Source organism: Medicago sativa, chromosome 3 (genome assembly GCF_051527215.1).
Source record: "Medicago sativa cultivar Bolivia chromosome 3, Bolivia_mono, whole genome shotgun sequence".
In the NCBI taxonomy this organism is placed as follows: Eukaryota; Viridiplantae; Streptophyta; class Magnoliopsida; order Fabales; family Fabaceae; genus Medicago; species Medicago sativa.
In genome coordinates, this window is record NC_140751.1 from 98,044,762 (window position 1) to 98,055,137 (window position 10,376).

The 10,376-nt window shown below is 33.3% G+C and overlaps 3 protein-coding genes across 3 annotated transcripts; 1 reads left to right on the top strand and 2 right to left on the bottom strand.

Moving 5' to 3' along the window:
* The first annotated feature begins 343 nt into the window (after positions 1-343).
* Positions 344-1,113, top strand: LOC146942643 (oleosin Ara h 15.0101-like). The gene has a single exon (XM_085756706.1). The coding sequence runs from the start codon at positions 344-346 to the stop codon at positions 827-829; it is 486 nt and encodes a 161-aa protein (XP_085612832.1). The 3' UTR covers positions 830-1,113.
* Positions 1,114-3,394: 2,281 nt separating this feature from the next.
* LOC146942644 (AIG2-like (avirulence induced gene) family protein) lies at positions 3,395-5,354 on the bottom strand. Its single transcript, XM_085756705.1, has 5 exons — positions 5,076-5,354; positions 4,912-4,984; positions 4,714-4,806; positions 4,475-4,558; positions 3,395-3,650 (listed from the first exon to the last, which is right to left on the bottom strand). The coding sequence occupies exons 1-5, from the start codon at positions 5,237-5,239 to the stop codon at positions 3,507-3,509; spliced, it is 558 nt and encodes a 185-aa protein (XP_085612831.1). The 5' UTR covers positions 5,240-5,354; the 3' UTR covers positions 3,395-3,506.
* A 624-nt stretch (positions 5,355-5,978) lies between these two features.
* On the bottom strand, positions 5,979-9,849 carry PBA1 (N-terminal nucleophile aminohydrolases (Ntn hydrolases) superfamily protein). Its single transcript, XM_085756704.1, has 8 exons — positions 9,650-9,849; positions 9,485-9,561; positions 8,970-9,025; positions 8,763-8,835; positions 8,271-8,382; positions 7,201-7,274; positions 6,389-6,463; positions 5,979-6,289 (listed from the first exon to the last, which is right to left on the bottom strand). The coding sequence occupies exons 1-8, from the start codon at positions 9,753-9,755 to the stop codon at positions 6,164-6,166; spliced, it is 699 nt and encodes a 232-aa protein (XP_085612830.1). The 5' UTR covers positions 9,756-9,849; the 3' UTR covers positions 5,979-6,163.
* Positions 9,850-10,376: the final 527 nt, after the last annotated feature.

The following is a 10,376-nucleotide window of genomic DNA, read 5'->3' on the forward strand; positions in this document are numbered from 1 at the left end:
TGGTAATAAAATTATGCAATAGAATCATTTATCCAAACATACATATGCCCAGGTTTCACGATCACATAGTGATGCTGTTTTGTCTAAGTAATTTTAGCAGAGACACTAGTCATTTAAGAGGACAGGTGTTGCTTCTTGTACTACATAGTTTCATGCAATGCAGCCACGACATGCAATACTTCTTCACCTCTTGCCAAGTAATCTGTCACCGGTTCCCCTTATAATAATGCTATATACCAACGCTTCTCTCTCACACAAACAATTCTACCATCAACTCTCAACACTCAAAACTCAATCCTCGATCATAAAAAAATTCTTTTTCTTGTGAATTTGTCTTGCCACCATGTCTGATCAAGGAAGAACAGGATCCTACTCAGCATATGGAGGATCCTACGGAGGATCACCCTATGACACCAACACCAACAACAGCAACCAACCCTCACGCCAAACAGTGAAGTTCATAACAGCTGCAACTATTGGTGTGACACTGTTGTTCTTGTCTGGACTAATCCTTGTTGGTACTGTCATAGGATTAATCATTGCAACCCCTCTTCTTGTTATCTTCAGTCCCATCCTAGTTCCAGCTGCTATAGTCCTATCACTCATTGCTGGTGGCTTTATGTTCTCTGGTGGTTGTGGTGTAGCTGCTATAGCTGCATTGTCATGGATATACAACTATGTATCTGGTAACCGTCCTGCTGGTACTGACACTCTTGATTATGCTAAAGGATTGATTACTGATAAGGCTAGGGATGTGAAGGACAGGGCCAAGGAATATGGAAATTATGCTCAGGGTAGAGCACAAGATGCCACAACAGGATCTTATTAATAATCGTGTGGATTGCTTCCACCTCTCTACATTTGCATGTTCCATGTTCAGTTCACTCGTTGTCACCTCCTCTGTTTTGTATCCTGTTAATGTTGTTAATGTGCTGTGTTCTATGTTGTTCTGCTAGTTTTTGTATTTCCTTCGTTTTTGGAGTTAAATATTTCGCCTTATTTGTGTAAGCATTGTGTTTTTTAATAAACACCTCTCTTTTGTAGCTACAAGATTTCCTCTTGTTTAAGATATGTAATAATGTTAATGTGATGGATTAATGTTTCTCCCCTTAATGGTGATGTTGTTTGTGTCCCTTTATCTAAATTACTTTACTTACCAAAATAAACAAATAAAAACCTGTGAACATCATGATAAACAGGAAGGGATGGATACAAGAAATCCTGACATTCTCTTAGAATGTAGATAAACTCAACAACAAAACTTTGTCAAAATGACACATGCATTTTGGATACCATAAATATTGGTAATTCGTAATCTCCATTCCTAATCTTGAAATCAGTTATAATCATTGGCCCACAAGTGGTGGCCCAGTCACTAGATCCAATTCAAACCCTAATATAGGAAAAGAATATATTTAAAATATATGGATTGATGTTCAGTCCTTAGATTCATTAGGCCTCCTGGGTGTGAGAGTTAAGAGTCCTACATTGCATAAGAAGTCCTGCATAGATCAATCCCTATTGGTTACTTGTGTCAAACTCTGGAAGAGTTTGTATAAGTCGGGTAGTTGTCACCCAACTTTTTTTAAGATTAACAAAGATCACCTGTGACGTTTATTTGCAAATCTTTTTGTGTTGAGCATGGTAGTCAGTCTATTGATAGCACTTAAAATCTTACTATTTTATGGCTGCTCCCTAACACCACGGAATCGTATTCAAAGCTTTCTGGGGGTTTTCTCATGTTTTTGGTGGTTTTTATTCGTTATTAGGTATGATTTGCATTTGATTTACTACTATTTAACTTGTTATATAAGTTTCTAAATTTGGTAGGATATAATCCTACTATTTACGATCTTGTGATACTTATAGAGTAAACTGATGTTAGTTGTATGAAATTTATATTATGACTGACATCTACTTCTCTACTACTTCAGTGGAACAGTTGGTACTTATTACATGTTAGGATTACTGGATAAATAAATAACTAAATTAGTAAACAAACAGAAGAATGAATGTCTGGTTAATGATGGAAACAGAGAGGATGAAGCATGGAAACAAAATATACGGAATGAAGAAGATATATGCCTAAATACATAATCCTCCTCTGAATGACACGTTGTATTCCTGTTCGTTTTTGTATTGTTAGATACCATAGTTTTGGGGCATAAACTACAAAGTGTGTGGAATTAATTACTATAGCCCATGGCAAATTAACAACGTGACAGCCATCGTGACATCTTGTTTTCTGTTCCCTCTTTTTCAATATAAACAGATGTATAGCATCACAGGTAATTTAATTTATTATAAATTTAAGAATATCATAAGAAATTCTATACATCTCTTTTGAAAAATTAACAGTGGTCTCTAAATAAATACGTGGTAAATTTGGATACAAATTCTCTCATGATTCCTTGATGTGCAACTTTTCCATTTTATCTACTATCTAAAACTTCTATAAAAGCTTAGTAGGATAGGGGTTTATAAATGAGGCTCTAAGGAATAGTCTGAATTTGATCATAGATATATGGGTAAATTACACTGACCTCCCTTGAGGTTTACTTATACGACATAAACATCCCCTCTGGTTTTCTAATTTCACTTGCCTCCCTTCTTTTTTAACGGTGTCAATCTTCTGTCTATGAAACCAATCTGCCACCGTTAACAAGTACAAACTATCTGAAATTACAACATACAACCAATGGCTTCCAAATAGTTCTTTGTTAATTTTTTTTTTTTCCGACATCAGTTTCATGTACTCACCGTCCCATTTTTATGTATGACAACCCTCCCCATTTTCTTTATCTCTTTATTATTTACTCCCCCAAATTGAAATTTTTTACGTTAATTTCAATTCAATTTCTTATAGTATGATTATAAACATTTATACTGTGTATTTTGCATTACTTGTACCACTTCAGAAGAACTACGGGAGGCTTGGAATTAGAGCAACAAGACTATATATTAACAAAGAACTAATATTAGGATGGGTCTCATGCAAAACATGGATCGGTGCTTCAGAATCATTTCGAGAATCAATCGAAGAAGTACCTCCCTCGGAACAATGATTATAATGGAAAACAGAGCAATGATCCCAATTTTAGCATCCATTAAACTGATGGGTTCATAAAATTAACCGTGAAAAAAGAAAAAAAAATGTTAACGGAAAATCAACGGTGTTAACATGGAAGGGGGGTGTTAATCTATATGATGAGAACTTAAGGGAGGTTATTGTATATTTTAAAACTAGAGGGGATGTTAGCGTCATTTTAATAAACCTCAGGGGAGGTGGGTGTAATTATCCCTAAATATATCACTACCTTGCCATTGTAAAAAAGCATTAATATATTTTTTTTTTTTGAAGGAGCATTAATATACTTATTAAAATCATCATATGTATGATTCCAAGAGAAACTGATAATTATTAAGGAAAATAGTATATGATTCTTGGTGAAATCATACAATACTGCACAGTAACCATAATGCAGAATTTTTACAAACTGTAAGCATCAAGGGTCAAGTGGCTTATCGTTTTCTTGCTTATAGAAGGTTTCATAAGTCTGAACTCTTGGTTTTGATTCTGGCAATTCCAACTGTTGCATGAAGCTATCAGTCATCTTGACGAAATCATTCATGTGATCTTTTTTCCACTCCTTCAATGTCAAAACATCAGGAAGAGAATAAGAACTTTCTTCTTGAATAGGGAGGGATGCATGGAAAGATATTTAAATTTGAATCTAGAATTAGAAACGAATAAATTAAAAGAGCATGTGAAGATCAAAGACATTCACAGAAACTACTATGCAGGTTGTAAGCCAAAATAAGAGACTTCAAAATACAGGACAGACTCTTTCTCTCATGGATATCTATAATGAATCAATAACATAAATTAACCTAGACTAAAACCTCAGATGTTTACTATCAAGCATTTATACATACATACTCAGCTTTTTATTTTATAGGAGTCAAAACACAACTAACACAGTGCGATCCACCTTTTATTTTGTGCTGAGAAGAAAATTATCTGTAAGGTGTTCATCAAGGAACTTAAATCATTATTTTGCCTTGCTGATTACTAAACAAAAAGGTTTGGAAAATCTGTCTACCCCAACAACCCAGAAGAAGAATTTCTCAGATATTTTTTATATCAACCCATCCAATCTCAAATTAACAGTTAAGATCATTTAAAACTGATTTTGTTATTGTAAAATCTAAACCGATCGTTTACTGAATGAAAGAAACATACTTTTCCCACTGCAGGGAATCCGGATCCAGTTTCTAAATCACCAAACAAAGTTCTTACTTAATAATAACGCAATCATGAACAAAGGCTTAAGTAAATAATTAAGTGGCAAATGATGAGGTAATTGTCCCAACATACGAAGAAAACAAGAGAGGAATAAATATATTGAATATCATTTCATCCCTAAACTGGTAGGAAGAATTATACAATAGAATGAATTTGTTTGGAAAATACCTCAAAATCCCACTCAGCATATAAATCAGGATCATTTGGATTGCTCCAAACATAAGCATAAACTCGCAAGTTTTCAGAATTATCCTGTACAAATAATTTCCTATTAAGATTCTTGTTCTAAAAGCACAAAATGTTCAGGATCATGATGACTTTGGAAATCAATTATTGATGAAATTAACATGGAATCAAACATAAAAATAAAAATAAAATGAATTTGTTTATATACGAATTTTAGTTACCATTAAGAAAACCTCAACTTGAGTTCTAGTATACTCAACATCCTCGAACTCATCTAAAATATCGAGTTCAACTCCAGAGATGCCAAGAAGAACCTGAACAAACAGAATTAATTAATTAATTAATTAAATAAATTTGGTAAGGTTGAATGCAATAATTAAGAGTGTGCAAGAATTGTTGAATAGAATTGATTATCTTACTCTGCCAGTGACTTTGTTAGTCTGAACGGGGAGGATAGCGGGATAAACACGACCTTTGATCTTAAATCTGTGACTGTATTCAATTTCATCTTATTTTAATAAAACATAAATCAAAGAAGAATAAGAGAAATAATTGATATTGATTAACGAGTCAAAGAACTAACTAGTCGGAGAGGGTAGCGGGTGAAGATGGAGGGACGCGTTTCAAGAGGGCGCCAACAACCTCATCGGCAAGGAGGCTTCCATAAACAAAAACGTTGTGATTCTGATTCTGATTCTGATTCTGAGTACCAACTCCAACTACGCTAGTATTCAATACCACGCTCATCTTTTTTCTTTTCTTCTCTGCACACTCCACTCCACTCCACTCCCTTCAAAGTTCAAGCATCAAATGAAATGAAATGAAACACGAAACTACAATCGTGCGTCACGTGCTAACGGCACTATCATTGGTTTTCACCAACGTAAAAACGGAAACGTGTATCAATCCATGACACGTTAACTACTGCTCAGGTAAAAATATAATTCTTTACTCTTCAGTACATTCAACCTGCATTAACCAAGTGCAAAATCTATAGAAATCCAATTTTATTTCTAGATTATAATTTGATTTTGGTCATTTTTGTACCCTAAAAAAAAAACTATTCAAAACAACTCAATCCAAAAAACAAATTTCAAACAAAAACTCATTTAAAATATTTTAAAATTTTGTTCAAAAATTCATTTTAGCTTCTTAAAAAAAATTGAGAAAATTATCATTTAAAAAAGAATATGCAACAAAACTATAACTACCTCCTAAAAGTGATTATTTTTATTAAAACACCGTATGAAACAAAAATAATGTAAAAGAAAAATTTCATTAATTAAAGTGGCACTGGTAAATCAATTATTATTTTTTTGAGAAAAAATCAATCTTTTAAAAAGATAACAATTATTTTCTTGAAATTTTCTCATCTCGCAGACTAAAGCTATTTCGACTACTTTCTTACTCTGATTAAGGTTGAGATGATGAAAGAAAATGTTAAGATGATAATTTTTAAGTGGTTTTTTTTCATGCACTGAATCCCTTTTGTAGTTTGCAGTTGTACTTAAATAAAATTACCCATAGTACACAACATGAGGAGGATGTATAGTAACCAACAACATCTAACCAAAAGATATAATCAATTACACAAATTCGATAAATAGTTCAGAGAAAAGGTCAACAGAGGGATATAATCTAGTTGCACAAGATTCTATAATCCCAATTTCTTCATATGTTCATTGGCTCTGGGGCACCAAGAATGTCCAGCAATGAGTTGTGAGCCTCCAGTTCATCATGCCATATTGGAAGTTGATCACCTGGGTAGAAATTTCTGGTCACTCCCTCTGAATTTATCTGCAAGGGATTCAAAATGAAGCAGTATCAATTTATTGTGCATGTTTAACAATGTGAACTTTGTCTTTAAAACACAAATCATTGAACATGATGTCTTACAATGACTGTTCGGACAACTCCGCCACTAGCACCATCACGAGCAATGGCAAGTGAAACTGCCTTTTTGACTAGATCCTGTTGAACATAAAAATACACCATCGGCCGTAAGGATTGAGATAGAAATCTCCCCCAAAGAGTCATTCTCAGAATTTCTAATAGTTTCTAATTTATTTTTTTCCTACTGTCCGTGTCTAAAGATAAATGTTACATAACAAGAAAAGTCAAATCAGGTCCCCAAAACACATCATAAAAAAATACTATGACTGTTTGGGCTTTTATATTTGTGGTTGAGTTGTTAGGCAAAGAGTAAGGACACATGAATTGCTTTTGTATTTGTGCCTGTTAAAAATATAGAACATAAAAGTGATTCATGTATCTTAACCCTACACCTAACAACTCAAGCTTCTGAGTTACACTAATACAAACTTGAAGAACTTAGACAATCTGCAACCTACTCTCCCTGAAGGGTGTTTTTGCAAGTAAGGTTTTGGAGGGCTAAGACTATATTTTAATATATATTAGATATTTTGGAAAAAAAATCAAAAGAATAACATGATACATGAGCATTTAATATTATCATGTTCTTCAAAAAAAATTAAAATATCAAATATATATCAAAATATAGACTTAGCCCTACAAAGCCCTCCAAAAATCAACTCACAAACACACCCTAAATGACTATATATATTATATACTTCTTAATCGCAACCCCTACTCATGTCTTATTTCATCTCTCTATGCAAGCCAACACAACTAACTCCCACTAAAAGTTGCCAACAGACAACTCATTTTGCAAGAAAAGAGACCCATACCTCAGCTTCATCCTTGGTCATACCGTCTTTCCAGGCTTGGTCAAAAAATCCATACAAGTAACTGGACCCAGATCCTATTAAAAAAAAAACAACTCCCGTAAACCATAGGTTTATAAAAGAAAGCAATGAATCCAAAGAATACAGTTAAAGGGTAAGCAATAAAAGATTAAAAAGAATAAGAAGTATAACAAAAGCAATTCATATAAAAATTTGCATAGATGCAATTCATATAGAAATTTGCATAGATCAATAATCTAGGCTAATTCCAATTTGACCACGAGACCAGTAAATTGACATGCAAGTCATCAAAGCCTTAACAAATTCACATTCAACCTTCACAATGAAAGAAGCAACCATTATACAAGCCTCACAACTAAAACATTTTCCTACAAAGTTGAGTAGGCTACATGGATAAATGGAAAAGGATGACCTTCCATGGAAACCTTTAGTTATAGAGAAAGCATATGTATCCCCATACTATACTCTCATGCTAGTAGGGATCCCCTTGTATTGTACTATCTTTATTTAACTGGTTAGATATAAACAATTCAAAGTTCTGAACTCCTTTCAAAAGCATTTAAAAAACCACTATGTGAACCAATCATATGCCTTTTCAACGTCAATATAACTATGTGTAAATATTTTTTACCACTCCAATAACTCTAGCATCAAAAAGGTACATACTGATGTTAGAAAATATTTATCAGGTTCTCATTGTAAGAATTATAGTAACTTCGGACAATTTTCCCTTTTACTTTTCTTCTTTTCATCCATATTAGACCGAAAGAGAGAGCAGCCTATCAGCAATTGCTTGGATTTTATTTACTCTTCCATCTTTTGTTTCTACAAGTTTTTGAAATCTGTAAACAATCTAGGTCAACTTTAGCAAAAGGTTTTCCTACCATCATCGTTGATTCTTAGGAACAAAAGAAAAGATCTACCCGATGTCAAATCTTGAAATGAAGGCATAACCTTAGCAAGTGAAACAAGCAATGCATCTATAGATGAACATGAATACAGAAATCCAAATAGAGATTGTATTCATAAACATGTTTTTAACAGTCAAATACCTCCAATAGCAAAAGGTTGTTGTACAATTGTTCCACCTAGAGGAACTCCATAAATCTGACCGCCTTCATACTTGTCCCAACCACCAACAATTAACCCAGTTTGTAAGTTATTCTGCCAATGAGAATAGATTTACATCAGAGCCAAATACTTAAGTGGACATACACATACATATATTAGTAAGTTACAAAAGAAGTATCCATCAGGATGACATAATGTCACCTGCTAATCCTCAACTCAATTGCAATGACGACAGAAGAATGTTGTGCTAATAAACATGATAAAGCAGTTTTGCTACTTCTATTAACATTGTCAATAGAGTAGACCGAGTAATTCTCTTGCAATCTGATGAAAAGTTTTATTTCAAGATCTTGAAGAAACTTAGCATAATCTAAGCTAGTATCTACTATCCACCATAGCAACTAGCATTTTGGAATTTAGTGGAAACTCAATTATACCACTCTAATTAACAAGAAAAAGCCTCAAAGTCATACCTTGTTGTTATATGCGAGAAGCCGAACAAGGTTTGCAGCAACCTTGACTGTTGCAGGTTGTCCAAGCTGAATTCTGCATAAAATGAAAACTAATAGTTATGTGAACATCATCGTCATAAATACACGAACAAAAACCATAATCTAAAACATCATACTACAAAAAAAATATTCTATTGCAGTGTATACTCATTTGAATTAGCCACTTACGTGTGTTGGTGAAGGAAGTAGCGCACATAGTCAGAAACGACCTGAGAATCTGCAGCCTGCAAAAAGAAATAGTTTGATTTCATCCACAAACAAAAATCTCATCTTTGTATTGACTTCATTGCCTCCAATCCCGGTTTAGATTAGTTTCTAATTTGCAGAAGTTTCTTACTAAAATTAAGTTTATGGTCCTTCATTTGTGAAAAAGTCCCTATATGTTTATGAGGGTTTTTGAAATATTTAAATGTGAAAAATTGATTAAACTCATGGGAGAATAATGTTATTGGTTTGCATCTAAAACAAAAATTTAAATGCAAAATAAGATTCCAGGTATAAAAACTGTAGCTATCATGGCTAGAACAACCAAAAAACGAATTGCAAATTCACAATCACAAGACAACCAAAAGCTCAAATCTCAATCATTTTTTCAGTTAGCTACTACTACTACCTTTAGAAACAACAATTACAAACCCTAAAAAAAGGCTAAACCCTAATTAGAGATAGAGAAAGAAAAATACCGATCCAGAGCGACAGACGTAGACATTATCAGTGAGCTGTGTGATTTTGTCAGATGCACGATTGGCAACGTATACACCTGAAAGTGAGAGAGAGATCGAATCGAAAATTCAAAAAAGGGAAAGGTAAATTGATTTTGATTAGGGTTTGTGAAAGAAGTTAATTACCAGTGCTGGTTCGAGAGTCGGCACCAAGAACAACGCCGCCGTTGTAGGTAACACCGATGATGGTGGTTCCCATGGAATGGGGAGCATTGAAATCGACCTTGTCCATGTTTCTGGTAAAATTGATTCAGAGAGCGAAAGAGAAGAAGAAAAGAGGCTGGTTAAACTGAATCGAATTAAGGGTGTAGAAATTAAGAGGTACTACTTGGCTTATTTCATTATTTATTTATTATGTATGGCTTTTTCCCGAAGAAATTAATAAAAATTGACTATTTTTCTGAATGAAAAAAGTTAAAAACTTATTGGGCAAGCAATCTATCTACTCCCTCCGGTCTCAAATATAGGAAAATATTCCTTTTTTAGGTTCATTGAGTAGTTAATGTATATGGTCTACATTGTAAGACAGATACATTAATTATTCAATGAATCTAAAAAATGAATCTTTTCTTATATTTGAGACCGGAGGGAGTATAAAATAAAAAGGGTTAATTATGTTTCCAGTCCCTATAAAATAGCGACCTTGTAAGTTTAGTCCCTACTTAATTTTAATAGCATTTTTAGTCCCTATAAAAAAAATTTACTTATAATTTTAGTCCCTGCTAAAACAAAGTTTGATTAATTATCCTTAAACTCTTAAATTTTTGAACGATTTTTTTGAGACAAGATTAGAACACTATGAAAGGTTCGTTTACTAAAATTTAGAATTTTCTGACATGAAATAAATTAAATA